This window comes from Rhineura floridana, chromosome 15 (genome assembly GCF_030035675.1).
Source record: "Rhineura floridana isolate rRhiFlo1 chromosome 15, rRhiFlo1.hap2, whole genome shotgun sequence".
Lineage (NCBI taxonomy): Eukaryota > Metazoa > Chordata > Lepidosauria > Squamata > Rhineuridae > Rhineura > Rhineura floridana.
This window is the reverse complement of record NC_084494.1, coordinates 30,656,353-30,672,236: the sequence shown is the minus strand read 5'-3', so window position 1 is coordinate 30,672,236 and position 15,884 is coordinate 30,656,353. Positions and strand designations below refer to the sequence as shown.

Here is a 15,884-nt window from a genome sequence, read left to right as displayed (position 1 = left end):
GGCTGGTGGAAGAAAGATGGGGCAATCTGTCCCCCTTCCACCAGCCTGCTGTTTCCATGCTGCTTGTAGAGGAAGATATATTCCCTCCTCCACCGCTAATGGTTAAACCAAGCAGACTGGTGGAGAAGGAATGGAGCAATCTGTCTGTCCTCCATCAGCCTCCTCACTTGCCTCCATGGAATTCCTGGTCCCCAGGGCCGGCCCCAGACCATCACAGCCCCACGGGCCCCAGCCCACCGCAGGCCCCTGCCTCCCTCCTGTGTGTGCTTGTGCACATGCACACACACACTTAAATATGCCCCAGTTGTGCCACCTTGTGCATCAGCACCCATGCCTGCCATCACCCAATCTTGAGTGATGGCAGGCATGCGCACTGATACATGAGGTGAAAGCACCGGGCACATTTAAGTGCCCCCTGGGTGCACACATGGGTGTGTGTGATGTTGGCTGGAAGAGTGAAGCTCCTGCTCCACAATCCATACTACTGTCCAGTTAACAAGTCTTTTAAGTAGAAAGCTTATCCCAGTCTGCATCTGTGTTGGAGATATTTTTTAAATACTGTATGTTTTTAAATATTTGTTTAAAAAAGAATTGTTTAAAAAATACTTTTAAAAAATATTTTGTTTTTGAAGTGTTTTTAGGATGTTTTGTTTTTAAGATGTTTGAAATATGTTTTTAGTGCTTTGCTGTTCGTTTGCCGCCCTGGGCTCCTTTTGGAAGGAACAGAGGGATATTAAATAAATAAATAAATAAATATGTTACATCAGGTGTGTGAGACAAGTAAAGTTGCAGCTGCAAAAGAACAATCAGAAGACTCAGAATGTACTCCTGATTGTTCCTTGGCAAGCAAGGCTTGCCGTCAGTGCAGAACAGCTGACTGGCACTGACGGCAAGCCCCACAGGGATTGGCTACACTAGAGAGTTCCCACTGAAATTAGTGGGCCTATGTTAATTTCATTGGGTCTACTCTGAGTAGAACTAGCATTGGATACAATTCATTACATTGTAAAGTTCTTATATTGTTGATTATGATGTTGTGAAGCACCCTGCGGCTGTTTGGTGAAGGGTGGCATATACATTTCTTAATAAATAAACAAATGTCTAGCCTGAGAGTCCTGTGGCTATCCCTGCCACAGGTCACATCCACAACATACATTTAAAGCACATTTAATGCACATAGCCCCCCCCACCAGATATTCTGGGAATGTAGTTTACCCCTTACTGAGCTATAATTTCCAGCACCGTTAACAAACTACACTTCCCAGGATTGAGGGTGTCAGGACAGCCATGTGCGTCACATGTGAGTTAAAGGTGCTTTAAAGAGTGCTTCTCAATGGTTTCTTCTCAAACTGGGGGCAGGTAACGAGTGGGGTACTGCATGGCTCAGTCCTGGGTCCAGTCTTTATTGGGTGGAGCATTGGGCTGAAGACAACAGAATGAAATTTAACAGAGATAAGTGCAAAGTTCCACACCTAGGAAAAAGAAACAAAATGCACAGTTATAAGATGGGGAATACTTGGCTCAGCAATACTACATGGAAGAAGGATCTTCGGATTGTTGTTGATCACAAACTGAATATGAGCCAACAGTGTGATGTGGCTGCAAAAAAGGCAAATGCTAGTTTAGGCTGCATTAACAGAAGTATAGTTTCCAAATCGCATGAAGTATTGCTTCCCCTTTATTCGGCACTGGTTAGGCCTCATCTTGAGTACTGTGTCCAGTTCTGGATACTACACTTTAAGAAGGATACAGACAAACTAGAACAGGTTCAGAGAAGGGCAATGAGGATGATCAGGAGACTGGAAACAAAGCCCTATGAGGAAAGACTGAAATAATCGGGCATGTTTAGCATTGAGAAGTTAATATGATAGCACTGCTCAAGTACTTGAAAGGTTGCCACACAGAGGAGGACCAGGATCTCTTCCCGATCATCCCATAGTGCAAGAACACAGAATAATGGGCTCAAGTTGCAGGAACCCAGATTTCAGTTGAACATCAGGAAAAACTTCCTGACTGGTAGAGTGGTACAACAATGGAACCAATTACCTAGGGAGGTGGTGGGCTCTGCAACTGCAAGAGGCAGCTGGACAGCCACCTGTCCGGTATGCTTTAATTTGGATTCCTGCATTGAACAGGGGGTTAGACTCAAGGCCTTATAGGCCCCTTCCAACTCTATGATTCTATGAAATGTATGGTGTGGATATGACCATAGACTGTTTTTGTATTGCTTTGCCATTTGACCTCGATTACAATTTTGTCTCTATAGTCTGTATCCATCCATCCATCCATCCATCCATCTCTCTCTCTCTCTCTCTCTCTCTCTGCACCTGCCAGCTGAGGGTAACAGCATCTGGTGAAGTGGACTCTACTCCATGTTAAGTTTGTGCTATACAATTGTTAGTCTTTAAGGTGACATGTACCTCTTTTGTTTTTGCTACTACAGACTAACACAGCAGTATCTTTGAAAGTTGCTACCCTGTTTTCTGGGAACTGCTACAGCTTCTTTAAGCAACTTATTCTGAGTAAGAACTGTTACAGAAGGGGACCAACAGCAGAAGCACTTCTTTCACGGAAACATCACATTTTCCCAGCACTAAAAGGAGAGCCAGTGTGGTGTAGTGGTTAAGGTGTCGGACTACAACCTGGGAGACCAGGGTTTGAATCCCCATGCAGCCATCAAGCTCACTGGGTGACCTTGGGCCAGCACTGCCTCTCAGCCTCAGAGGAAGGCAATGGCAAACCCCTTCTGAATACTGCTTACCATGAAAACCCTATTCTTAAGATCGCCATAAATCGGAATTGACTTGAAGGCAGTCCAAAAGGACTTATTGTCAAACAAACGCAGGTCTTTCTCAGAAAATGTGTGTTCATGAGTCTGTTGTGAGTTCTGTGTGGGACTGTCGAAGATCAAAAGGTGCTCAAAATCTGGGCAAAGGGGTTCCACGTTCTTCCTCAAACCTTAACTGCAGCACCAAATTGGGCAACATCTCTTCTGTCCTAAACAGGAGAATTACTTATTGACTTATAGACGCAAACATTGACTGGAATTGAAGTTGCTGCGGGCTGCTGAGTCATCACGGGCTGGGAGTGAAGCGACTACCGTACCCGATTCCACATCCTGGTCTGAATTCAAGGCATGGTGAAGGGATTACGCTGCCTGCCCTGGTCATGCCGAGGGATTTTCCAGCCTTCAGCCCCCACCCTTTCTTCATACCCCATGTCTGTGGCTACACAGTCATACGTTTATCTCCGAAAGCTGAGAGCAAACAGTCCTGCCGGCCAAGACAGTCCCTCTGTAGGGAAAGGGAAAGCGAAACTGAAACATGTCATCAGACGACTCCCGACAGCGATTCCGGGCAAAGAGTCTAGTGGCGAGAACTCATATGAGCGTGCGACGCCCGTAAAAAGGCGCTGGAGTCGAGCTCAGGCACAGCAGTTCTGAACTTCTCCAAGCTCTCATCTGTGGGAAAGAGAGCAGCAGCCGCTGCCTCTTGACTTCCAGTGGCCTAGGAGGGTTACGAAGCCGGCAGAGCCAGGACGCTGACTCTGTGAGTAGCATCTTCCCCTCTCCGTCCTGTAAGGTTGTTGAGCTTGAGAGAGACAGGCGAAAGCCCTGGATGATCAGGCTTTCAGGCTGCGGAAGGGACCACTTGGGTCAAATTGCTGGCACAAGACATTTGGGTGACTGGAGTGAAGCAGCAAACGCCGTCCCATCAGCCTGCCCGCTTCTCACCCTCCCCCCCCCCCGCCAGCTGGACAAGGGCCAGACCAATCAGTCAAGTTGTTTTGATACCTGAGGCAGAAAATCCCACACACATCTGTCCCCCTCGCTGGCAATGAAATCATCATCATTTTCCTTATCCCAGTCTGCATCTGTGCTGGGATTGTTTTTATATATCTTTTTTAAAATACGTTTCTTTCAATATGTGTTTTTTAAAGATGTTTTTAGTGTTTTGTTGCTTGTTTGCAATCCCCGGGGGCTCTATCTAGGAGGAAGGGCAGGATAGAAAATAAATAAATAAATACAGTATCATTTGTCGATTGGTTTTAGGAATGGAAAGATCGGTCCGTTTTGGTTCTCTAATTTCTCATCTTTCCAATCTTAAATTCAGTTCTCCACATTTCTGCAGCAACTTGCAATTTTTTTTTAGTGCAAATTTCTCATGAACACATTTTTGTCTGCAGTTTTGACTAATGTACATATTTTGTGCAATTTCTCACCATTTAATGCATTTTTGTATGTTATTTTTCCTTATATATTTATTTTATGCACACTTTCCCCTAACATATGAGTTTTTGTAAATATTTGTTGGCGAACTGCATTGCAAAATTTGAATAAGTACGAATTTTGAAGGATGGCTGTGTTTTGTTTCTCGTATTGTTTTGGAAACTGAGAATTTAATAAATTAGTCTTCAAATGTGAACTGAATTGAATTTCTCACCTATCCCTAATTGCTTTATACAAAAGAAAAAGTCTTAAAGCCACTTGACAAGAGTAAATACAACAAATAAAAGCAGTTTAAACCTATCCCTGGTCATACTGCCTAGGCTCATGGGAGTTGTAGTCCACAACATCTGGAAGCACTATGGCTCCTCCATGTTCCACCGTGTCTCTACCCATTGGTTGGTACCACCTTTCTTCCTTCATCTACCCCTGGACTAGGCAGTTTAACAAGAATTTGCACAGAACTGCTGTGGACAAAAATACCAGGACCTAATAAGTAATTGCTATTCCCCCATCCCCAAGAGTGATATTGAGATGGGAGGGGAAAACAGAGAGGCACCTAAAGATGAAAGTGTTGTAGTAATAGGTGATTTCAACAGCCTTTACATAAACTGGTTATATGAATGTTTTGGGTGCAACAAAGACACACATTTCTAGACACCTCAAATGATGGTGCCTTAGAACATTTGCTCATGCAATCAACCAGAGCGGAAGTGACCTCCTGGACAAAATTTTTGTTTGTTTGTTTAGGCAAGCCTATCCAGACACATAGATCTTGATGTGTTTGAATTTTTTTCTCTGTTGCTGTTTAATTTTTAATTTTTTACTTGTTTTTAACCATTTAATTGATTATTTTAATGTTTTTTTGTAAACCACTTGGAGGTTTTTTTACAATCAAGTGGTATAGAAATTTAGTTAGTTAATTAATTAATTAAAATAATTATGCGTGGTGCTGAGCAGGTTCAGGTGTGAGATGTAAGTGTTGTAAACCTGACTGGGAACATTGACCACTAGGCTATCATATTAAGCATGCAGGTAAGGACATGGTTGCAGGGAAGCTCTGACAGGATCACATTTGATTTTGAAAGAGGAAACTTCTAAAAAAATTAGGAAGTTGAAAGGGTCAGCAATGAGCTCATTTGGAAAAGGGGATAGAAATAGACAGTATCACATGACTTTATAGACCAATCTGTATTGTATGGCCATGTTTGGAATATTACGTACAGTTCTGATTGCCCCACCTCAGCAAGGGCATTGCAGAGCTGGAACTGATGCAGAAGGGGACAAGCAGGACAGTCAAGTGGGTTGGAGCACCTAACTAAGAGAAAAGACTGGCATGTTTGAGGCTTTATAACTAATGGTAAATTTGGGACATAATGGGTTATTATAAAATTATACATGGTGTGGAGGAAGCAGATAGAAAAATAGTTCCTCTTCCTCTCTCTTGTTACAATGAAAGTGACTGGCAGGGGATTCTGGACAGACAAAAGGAAGTTCTTCATACAGTGCATACTTCAATCATGGAATTTGCTGACTTTTTCTGTCTCTTAAGATTGCTGGGCCTCTTTCCTGGGCTGAACGGCATAGCCTCTGAACAACTCAGCTAAGCATCATGGAAGCACCGATATGCCTGATAGAGAACAACCCCGGTGAGCAGCTGAGGGTCAACCAGGAAGCCCTGCAGGTCCTGCAGAGCATCCAGCAGCCCGTGGTGGTGGTGGCCATCGTGGGGTTATACCGGACCGGCAAATCGTACCTCATGAATAAACTGGCGGGAAGGAAGAAAGGTGAGACTGCAGGAAGAATCTGCACTGTGTTCTCCTGAGTAGAGGTTGTGGGCTGGATGGGGCCAAGCAGGGGACATTCAGATGCTAGGGTTATTTAGTCTTAGGGAGGAATGTTGGAGCATTCCAAACTGAGCAGACACGGAAGTGGAAATTGCTGCAGTTCACGTGTTCGTCTATGTTCAGGAACAGAAATCAGTCAAGCAAATACGACCAGTATTCGTTCACATCATTATTGTTTTTAAGACCACAAATGACATGTAATTAATTACGTTATTTTTTAAACATTTGTTAATGTTTCCTTTACATTGAAATGAATGGTGTTAAAATAATTATGTCAATAATGATGCTAAATCCGTAACGTAGGCAAATTACATAAAACAGTGAGGACAGCAAGATGAATTACGTAGTATTTGGCAGAAACCGTACTGCAGTGGAATGGAAACAGTGCTGTTTGTGATAAATACAGGTTGGAATGGAAATTGCTGCCTTCTGACATCCCTAGTCTTAGGGCACCATTGCTCCTCATACCACTGTCTCAAGTGTATGTGTGAAGCTGACTGGAGCTCTGTGTTCTATATTTTCCCCACGATAGAAATCGTTTACTCACCACTCCCAGTCTTTCACATCTGTCACCCTCTCTTCAGTGCCGAAGAAAAAAATTTCTAAACCACTTTATGGGTGTCTCCAGACTGTTGCTGTTTTGTGGGACCGATTCGGGTGCATACCAGAAATCTAGGTTTGCACAACTAAAGCAGATGAAAGCAGTCTGTTGCCCAAGTGCATGGGTTCCCAAACTGTGGCCTGTGGACCTCTGGTGGTCCGTGCACTTCATTCAGGTGGTCTGCGTCATGTTTGCATTAAATATTTATAATTATTTTAATTGTATTTTTATTGGTTCTTTTATTTCTTATATTGTATTTTATTGTATTACAGTTTGAATTCTATGGAATGCAAACTAATACAATAAAACACAATCTAAGAAACAAAAGAACTAATAAAAATACAATTAAAAATCATACTGCCTCTACAGTAGTGTTATACAATTGCTACAACAGGCAGAAAAATCATTAAGTGGTCCACCAAGACCGCGAGCCATTTTCAAGTGGTCCACGGGGGGAAAGGTTTGGGAACCGCTGCCGTAGAGCAACAAGGCCATTTAAAAACAAAACCAGCTAGATTTTTTGTAGTAAAGAAGGTGACAGAAAATGCCCTGAAAAAGTGTGGGATGCATGAATACCTGACAGGAAGATACATAAATGGGAAGATGTATGAAAGCTCATTGTCATATAATCTTCCCACAAACAAATTGGAATGAATGCTCAACAAAGACTGGACACTGTCCAACCTCTGTGCTCACTTTTTGCAATCAAGACAAATGCTCAATAAACAGGTGGTCTAGAGGAGCCCTATATGTAATAAAGCAGAAAACAGAAGGAAAGGTCCTCTCTCCCCAACAAGGCTATTGGTGCAATGTGGATTTCCCAGTTTCATTGAATGTGTACAGGATAACAGTGCAGGTTCAAATACTTGTTTCTTTATCTCCCTTTCCTTAACTTCTTTGTCCCCTGCAGGCTTCTCTCTGGGGGCCACAATACAAGCGGAAACCATGGGCATCTGGATGTGGTGTGTTCCTCACCCCGAAAAGCCTGACCGCACCTTGGTGCTTTTGGACACGGAGGGGCTGGGTGATGTGGAGAAGGTAAGTTGGAGGCAAGGAGCGAATGTCTTTATGGGGGAGGGCCGTTGCTCAGTGGAAGAGCATCTGCCTTGTGTGCAGAAGGTCCCAGGTTCAATTCTCAGCATTTCCAGGCAGGACTGGGACTACGTACCAGGAGAACTAGACTAATCTGGAGCACACCCAAAGCCCTTGGGAGTCCCTGCAGGGTGAGGCTGTGGGAGCAGAAAGCTCCCAAGCTGCATACCTCACTCCATGCAGGGGTGCGAGGCCTAAGTATGAATATCCATTGTACCAGGGCTTTTTTTTTTTTTTTGCTAATTATCCATACTATTCCTTACAGAGCAATACTGCAAACGACTCCTGGATTTTTGTCTTGTCCATTCTGCTTGGGAGCACTTTGGTATACAACAGCGTGGGCACCATTGACCAATATGCTCTGGAGAAACTGCAGTATCCTTCTGTGCAAAATGTAGTACACACGCTTTGTCTCCAGTTTTGTGCTTTGCAGTTACTGTGGATGGTGCAGGAGTTTGGGGTAGCATGGAATCCATATGTACATTTCTGGGAATGACCTCTTCATACATGTATGTGTTTCCATGACATGGGATCATGGTGCACGGTAAATGACCACACAAAGGCACTCTGAGCAGCGGTTCCGCACGGCTTTCCAGCAACTGCTCACCACAACTGTGGACAAATTCAAAAGAAGAGGAACAGAACTGTGCTAATAAATAGGGTGGCAACTTTTCATCAGTTAATTGGTTAAATTTCTTTAAAAAGCTACTTTTGATACACTAAAAGAAACAACCCACCCTCCAGTTGATCAGACAGCAGATATTTCCCCCCCATTAATTCATTTCAATGCAAGTCCTTAAAAATCTATGTGGGGGTGGGCAGGTGTCTTTTTAGAAGAGGCGTTTTTCCTTCTCTGACACACAGAGGGCATGCCCCTTCTAACACTATGTCACATGCATGCAACATCTAAAAACAAAGGAAGTATGCTTTTTTGCTTGGGAACAATTGCTTTTATATCTGTGTAAGATTTCTTTAACTGGATGGCAGTCCTAAGAAGGGACTTAGCAGAAGTGAAGAGGGATAGAGGAGGAATGCAAAGCGTCAGATTCCAGACAGGGTTGTCCCTGAGAGGTCAGAGCAGGGCTCTTACTGCCCTGCGCAGGGGGAAAAGGCATCTTAATTTCCTTAGTGCAATCCTAGTTATGTGACAGAGCTGACTAAGCACATCAAGGTGAAGCGGACACTCACAAAGAGCTCTGGGGGTGAAGAAGAAGGTTCTGATGACTTTCTCAGGTTCTTCCCGACTTTCATCTGGGCTGTGCGTGACTTTTCATTACTACTGAAGCTGAATGGAAAACCTATATCTGAGGATGAGTATCTGGAGAATGCCTTGAAGAGGATCCAAGGTACTGGGAAGAGCTGGAGGTTGAACCCACCAGTGTACGTACATTAAAAAACCAGCAGGAAACAGGCTAGGCTAGAAGCCTCCTCTGAGATTTGTCAGCTTTCTGCAAGAGGAAACATTTTGACATGGGGGGCACGTTCAAAAGAGAAGCAACCGTGTGCATTCTGAGGTGGTACAATGAACATGGAAGACTGCCCCCACCCCTGTGAACCTTAGAATTCTGCTGTCTGAGTGTGATGTGATGCAAAGGATCACACCAGCCCATTAGGATTTGTTGGTCTGATCTTACCTGTGATTCTCTCCCTCTTAGGCAGCCCAGAGAAGTTGGACCTTGCCAAGAAATGCATACGCCAGTACTTCCCTAGCCGTAAGTGCTTTGTCTTTGACCGCCCGGCCTCAAGGCGAGAGTTGGAGGAACTGGAGGACCTTCCTGAATCTAAACTGAACCCTGAATTTGTAGAACAGGTGCAGCTTTTCTGTCGCTACATTTACAAGCAAGCTCAGGCCAAAGTCGTCCAAGGAGGGCACACAGTGACTGGGACATGTGAGTAGACGCAAAGGGCGTGGGTTGCATGGTGTTCATGGGAAGATCCTGGGTGGAGAGGCTGGGGCTGAACCACAGACTTCAAGATACGGCAGCAGGATTTGAGGGCTTGTGATGGGGGCAAGAAAATATTGTGTTGTCCCCATTTTTAATTCTTGGTGTGCCAGAGGGGTACATCAACTTGCACCCGACCAACTTCACTTTATAATTATTCAAAATGTATACAGTCAAAGAGTCTTATGGCACCTTAAGAAGTAACATGTGTTTTACTGCATAAGCGTTTGTGGACTCAAGACTCAAGCCCACTTTGTCAGATGCAAGACAAAGTGGGGTTCCATCCACAAAAGCTGATGCCTTAATAAATTTTTTAGTCTTTAATGTGCCATACGAGAGAGCCAGTGTGGTGTAGTGGTAGAGTGTTGGACTACAACCTGGGAGACCAGGGTTCAAATCCCCACACAGCCATGAAGCTCACTGGGTGACCTTGGGCCAGTCACTGCCTCTCAGCCCCAGAGGAAGACCATGGTAAACCACCTCTGAATATTGCTTACCATGAAAACCCAATTCATAGGGTTGCCATAAGTCGGAATCTACTTGAAGGCAGTCCATTTCCATTTTCAAGGTGCCACAAGATTTTTCAGTTGTTCTTGCTACAGGAGACTAATACTGCGACCCCTCTCAAAATGTATAGTACATGAGGTGCTACGTTAATTTGATTGTAAACTGGATTGTTATTTGGGGTTGGGACTAAGCTGGTATGACAGAGCTCTGATACTGCATTTTAATTGTTACTGTTTACCATGTTTTTATTAAAATACCTTGGATACTAGATACTGCACAATTAAAGCACATCCTAGACCTAGGGACTTCACAGGTAGTTTATATGATTTAAAGAATTTTGATGTCTGTGCTGGTAGCCAGTCTGAGACCTTCAGGATGGGGCAGGCTAGAAATACAATGCAATACACTCACAAATAAAAATATCAATAAACCTCTTTTCTCCCCCTCTCCCACTCCTTACAGCATTGGGGCACCTGGCAGTGACCTACGTGGATGCCATCTCCAGTGGGTCCATCCCCTGCATAGAGAACGCGGTGGTAGCCTTGGCACAGATTGAAAACACAGCTGCTGTGCATGATGCCCTCACACACTATGAGGCTGAGATGGAGAAATGCTTGAAGCTGCCCACCGAGGCTGTTGAAGAGCTGCTGGAACTGCACGCCCAATGCGAGAAGGAGGCTATTAAAGTGTTCATGGCCCGCGCCTTCAAGGATGACAATCACGAGTACCAGAAAGAACTTGGGGTATGGGGATTAAATCTGGTTACTTAGCATGGGTATTTTGGGCATTGATTGGATTCATTTGGAGCTCATTGGGTTGGGTTGGGTTGCCCCCAGGAATGGAGGGCATCCAGGTGATCCTGTTCCCAAGGGAGTGTTTAGAGTGCACAACTAATTATGAGAGGACCATTTTGAGAAGGGGAGGGAGGTTAGTGGGCCAGCTTTCCTCGCCTTCAAGCAAAATGGGCTAGCAGCAGGTGTTGTTTTCCCCTTCCACATGTCCTTCCCCCCTCTGGGATGTCAAATGGGAAGCCAGCTGGTACTCAGCAAACTGGATTTTTTCATCTGAATGTAAGAGTCACCTCCTATGGATGTCCAGGGCATCCCAGTTTCCCCTCTGGGCTTCTAAAAGGGCAAACTTCCTTCTACACTCCCCTATCCAATGCTGAGGAGGCCAGAAAGAAGAATCATGGACTTGCACCCTTTTTCTCCCAATATATGTGTTACGTTGGACTTTGTGGGTGTCATCTGGCTTAAATTGGTTGATGGTGCTGGGCAGGTCAATGGAACAATAGCCATCTTTTTGGAGGGGCTTCTTGCTTCCCTGAATTCTTTTTTGGGGGGACACTTAAGCACACTTTGGAATCACATGACCCATTGTTTCCCCGTTCTGTTGGTCCACTGGGCCCAGTTTCTGTGACAAGAGGAAGCCCTACCAGTCAAGGATGCTTAGATTTTGAGAACCCTTGGAACAGGGAATATAGTACCTTTCTCCACTAGGGAATAGCTTTTGTGTCCGATTCTGAGTAGAAACACATTCGCTGTTCTGCCAGTTCCAGTGCATGTCCACCTCTCTCTTCTAAAAATGGGGGCACACGATGCTAGTTAAACCCCGCCCTGTTTTATGCAAAACCTGGTGGGAGCAGATTGAGTGCTGTTTTTTTAAAAAAATTCAGCTTCAAAGAGATTTCACAACCGATTGGCAGATCAAGCCCCCTTCAGGTGTGGCTAATGGAAACACTTTGATCTGGCAACTAGTTTGCTTACAGCCTCTATTTACCTCCCCTCTCTCCCCAGGCCCAACTGCAAGCCAAGCTTCTAGAGTTGTTCTCTCAAAATGAGCAGGTATCATCAGATCGCTGCCAGGCTGTGCTCACACAGCTGTTCCAGGACCTGGAGGAAGAGATTGCCAAGGGGAGCTATTCTGTGCCTGGTGGGTATCAGCAGTTCCTGGATGACCAGAAGGAAAAGGTGGATCAGTATCATCTGGTGCCTGGGAAAGGCCTAATGGTGAGTCACACTCATAGGCAGAGCAGCAGGGGGGCAAGGGTCAGGAGGACACCTTCCCCCTTAGCTTCACATGAGTATAATTTCCTTTCTTACAAACAACCTTACTCTTCCTTTCAAAATGTTTTTCCAGAGCCACCATCGGATCTCAGTTGGCAGCCCTGTAGCACCACTACAGCCAGCCAGTGCGGTGTAGTGGTTAGAGCAGCCTTTCCCAACCAGTGTGCCTCCAGATGTTGTTGGACCACAACTCCCATCAGCCTCAGCAAGCATTGCCAATGGTCAGGAAAGATGGGAATTGTGGTCCAACAACATCTGGAGGCACACTGGTTGGGAAAGGCTGGGTTAGAGTGTTGAACTAGGACTGGGACCCTACTCAGCCACAAAGGTGTGGGTGACCCTAGTCACGGTCTCTCTGCCTAACCTACCTCACAGGGTTGTTCTGAGGATAAAAAGGGAGGGAAGAGAACAGTGTATGCCACCTTGAGCTCCTTAGAGGAAAGGCGGGGTATAAATTTAATAAATAAATCATCATAAGCAACCCCCCCCCCCCAGCATGCACCTGATGGCCATGTTGGCCTTGTAGACCTTTCCTAGGTGAGCACCCAGTGCCTATGATATTTTTTGTTTAATTCTCAAAAGTGTTGCTGTATTCTTTGAGGCAGCTTGGCGTGTGCCCCACTGCGACGGTGTTGTGTTTCTCTGAATTAATCTTGTTACTTGGGGGTGGGAAATAACAGCAGCAGGGGATGGGGGAAGTTTGGGGGAAAGTAACACAGGGGCCTTGATTCAGATAGAGGACCCCTGTCTGCTGCTTTTCTTTCAAAATAAAAGTGGCCAGGTTTTTAAAAAAGCATGTTTAATGTAACGTATAGTTTGGCCCCCGGTTGCCTTAGGGGCTAAAAATACTCTTTAAAAAGAAAAGCTGTGATTCAGAACCTTGGTGGCTGCCACATTTACATATAAGGGGTGTGTGTCCACTTTGCATGACAAAGCAGCCTGTGGGAGGGGAGAAGGGAAACAAAACCCTCCCCCCCTTGCCTTACTCACCTCTGCTCTTTGCAAAGTGCTTTAAGCACGTTTCTCCCAGCGCAGCTCTGATGCAGAAGTGAGCTGGGTGGGATAAATTGTTTAAAGGGACAGAGTGGTAAATCGGTTGGAAATGGATTTCGCTCCTCCCATGTTGCCTTTTTCAAGTAAAGAACATTTTGTTTTATTATTTATTAGTTAAATTTATACTGCTCCTTCCCTTCAAGGAACACAAGACAGCATGTGTGGTGTGTCCCCAATTTTATCCTCACAGCAACCCTGTGTGGTAGACCAGGATAAGGGAGAGAGAAAGTTAGGTTGGCCCAGCGTCACCTGTTGAGCTTCATGGCTAAGTAGGGACTCAGATGTGGGTCTCCCCAGTCTTAGCCTGACAACTGAACCACTACACCACAGTGGCTCATGCAGATCCAGCTCAGCTTAAAATGTAATTGGTCCATTAATATAGATAAAGGTACAAATGGGTGCCCTGTCACATCTAGATTGGCTCCCAGATTTTTGCAGTTATTTTCACAGCCTTGACTGCATAGAGCTTTGCACTCAAGCACAAAGTCAAGCAGATCACCTCACTCTACTGCTCTTTTCTCTCCAGGCGCCCAAGGTGCTGCAAGATTTCCTGAAAACCAAGGAGGCAGCAACCCAGTCAATTCTGCAGGCTGAACGGACCCTCACGGACAAACAGAAGGAGATTGAAGGTGACCCCAGTTCAGAGAACTCTTCTGTGTGGTGGACAAACCCACAAGAGGAAGATAGTTTATTTTCCTCTGCCGGAGCTGGAAGTCCCACCACCAGTCAGTCACATTCATTGGTTCCTGTTTCCTTCCATCTCCCAGGCCTGTGCATGAAGGCCAAAACTGGAACAACTGAGAGTACTATGACCATGCTTCCCACTTAATACAGTTTTTTAAGCAGCTTTTGTGGAAGGGTGACTGACTGGGACCTGAATGGGAGAGGCTACCCTTGCTGGGCAGATTCTTGCCCTCTGTGCAGTCTCTGGAAAAGCCCATTAGAATAAGTTTATTCAAAGAACTCTGGGACTTACAGGAATAATAACACCCTAGTGCAGCCGTCACCAACCTGGTGCCCGAATGTATGACTAGCCACCATCTGTCTCTTTCTCTCTAGTGGAGCGAGTCAAGGCTGAAGCCGCTGCACGGGAAGCAGAACTGCACAGGAAAATGAAAGATGAGGCTGTCCAGAGGGCCCAGCAACAGGAACGGAGTTTCGAGCAGCACAAAAATCAGCTAATGGAAAAAATGGAGGAGGACAGGAAGAAACTTCGGGCAGAGCACGAGATGGTGCTGAACTCAAAACTCCAGGTAACAATATCCTTAGTATCGTCAGTCTGCGCATATATATCTCCAGCCTTCACAAAGTGCATTCCTGCTAGGTTTCACTGAAGACAGGAGAGTCCTATAAAATGCTGCATGCATTCATATGTGTAAAGTATTTTTACCCCACTCTTCAGTCAACAGCTCACAACGATCAGTAATAAGATGGCCCCACCATTTAGGCTTACAATGTAAATGATACAGCACAAAAGGAAAAAGGATTGGGAAAGAGGAGGGAAAAAAGCAAACCGAGGCACTCCTTCTTAGTTACAGTCCTGTAAGTCTTCTTTCTGGAAGAGTGGAAGCTAGTTTCCTGCAGTTGCTTCTTCTTTGGCTGATGAATAGGGTCAGGTTGGTCTTCCTCTGTCCTTATTGATGCTTCTGGAAACACCTGCAAATCTGAGAAGCCCTATGAGGTACTTCCTTTAGAAATCACAGGGCCACTTTGTGCAACATGGCACCATTCTAGAAAAGTTACTAGGTGACCAAAGATGCCTGAATCATCTTGGAGATTTTCCTTTGTCCTAAAATTAGGGAACAGTAGAGCATGCAGTGAACATGGAGCATGGGGAAGGAAGAAATTGCTCACCTGTCCCAGTTCACCATCTGAGTTGGACTAGCTCTGGGCCAGCTCCCTCTTTTTATTGTAGTCCCCATCTTAGCTTTGTGATCAACTGATACTGACTTCATTCTTTATCTCTGCCACGCCTTAGGAGCAGAGGCGGCTTCAGGAAGAAGGGTTCCAGCGAGAAGTCACCAGGCTTCAGAATGAGATCCAGGGCCTGCAGAGTCAGATGAGGCAACAGGGGTCAGGTGGAGGCCCTGGATGTGTGATCCTTTGAAGATGGCATCTCTGAAAAGCCCCAGATGGATGAGGAACGGGGGGGGGATCTACTTTGTATGAAAGCTACCAAAATGAGTATTTAGCAGATGTTTGCGGCATGACTGTATGTGATTGTGCACACAACATTTAAAGATGGAAAGGATGGAAGGTCAAGATAGGCCATGGAATGGAGGCTTCTGTGTAAAGATAAAAGGCTTTGAAACAATTTGAAGACAAGTCAGCGTGTGGAAAGTTTACTGGGTTTGGATGTGGGAAAACAGCTTTCAATCTCTGCTCAGCTATGAAGCTCTTTAAGGTTTTAGGAAGGGCGGAGGAAATCACCCCCATCTCATGTTTCAGATGATGTTATTCCCTAGGAGTGCCTTTATTTCTCAGGCAAATTCACTGGTCCATACTTCCCTTTAATCTGCAGTGTAAGCCTCTTGTGTCTCCAATAGTTCT

The 15,884-nt window shown here is 45.1% G+C and overlaps 1 protein-coding gene across 3 annotated transcripts; it reads left to right on the top strand.

The window, feature by feature from the left end:
• The first annotated feature begins 3,224 nt into the window (after nt 1–3,224).
• Nucleotides 3,225–15,659, top strand: LOC133370375 (guanylate-binding protein 1-like). Of its 3 annotated transcripts, none has more exons than XM_061596600.1 (11): nt 3,225–3,548; nt 5,778–6,012; nt 7,584–7,711; nt 8,031–8,140; nt 8,906–9,145; nt 9,425–9,654; nt 10,678–10,958; nt 12,012–12,224; nt 13,861–13,963; nt 14,394–14,587; nt 15,313–15,659. In XM_061596600.1, exons 2-11 carry the CDS (start codon nt 5,838–5,840, stop codon nt 15,439–15,441), a joined length of 1,803 nt encoding a protein of 600 aa, XP_061452584.1. In that variant the 5' UTR covers nt 3,225–3,548; nt 5,778–5,837; the 3' UTR covers nt 15,442–15,659. The 3 variants fall into 3 exon arrangements, with proteins under 3 accessions (XP_061452584.1, XP_061452586.1, XP_061452585.1); XM_061596602.1 differs by having other exon boundaries at nt 3,228–3,548; nt 8,906–9,111; nt 9,421–9,654; XM_061596601.1 differs by lacking the exon at nt 3,225–3,548 and adding an exon at nt 5,472–5,585.
• Nucleotides 15,660–15,884: the final 225 nt, after the last annotated feature.

What these genes read in the sequence shown, in the direction of transcription:
- LOC133370375 (XM_061596600.1), top strand. Translation starts at nt 5,838, where the DNA reads ATGGAAGCACCGATATGCCTGATAGAGAACAACCCCGGTGAGCAGCTG. An exon ending in ACTGGCGGGAAGGAAGAAAG is followed by an intron (nt 6,013 to 7,583) that starts GTGAGACTGCAG and finishes TGTCCCCTGCAG; the next exon opens with GCTTCTCTCTGGGGGCCACA. An exon ending in TGCCTGGGAAAGGCCTAATG is followed by an intron (nt 12,225 to 13,860) that starts GTGAGTCACACT and finishes TTTTCTCTCCAG; the next exon opens with GCGCCCAAGGTGCTGCAAGA.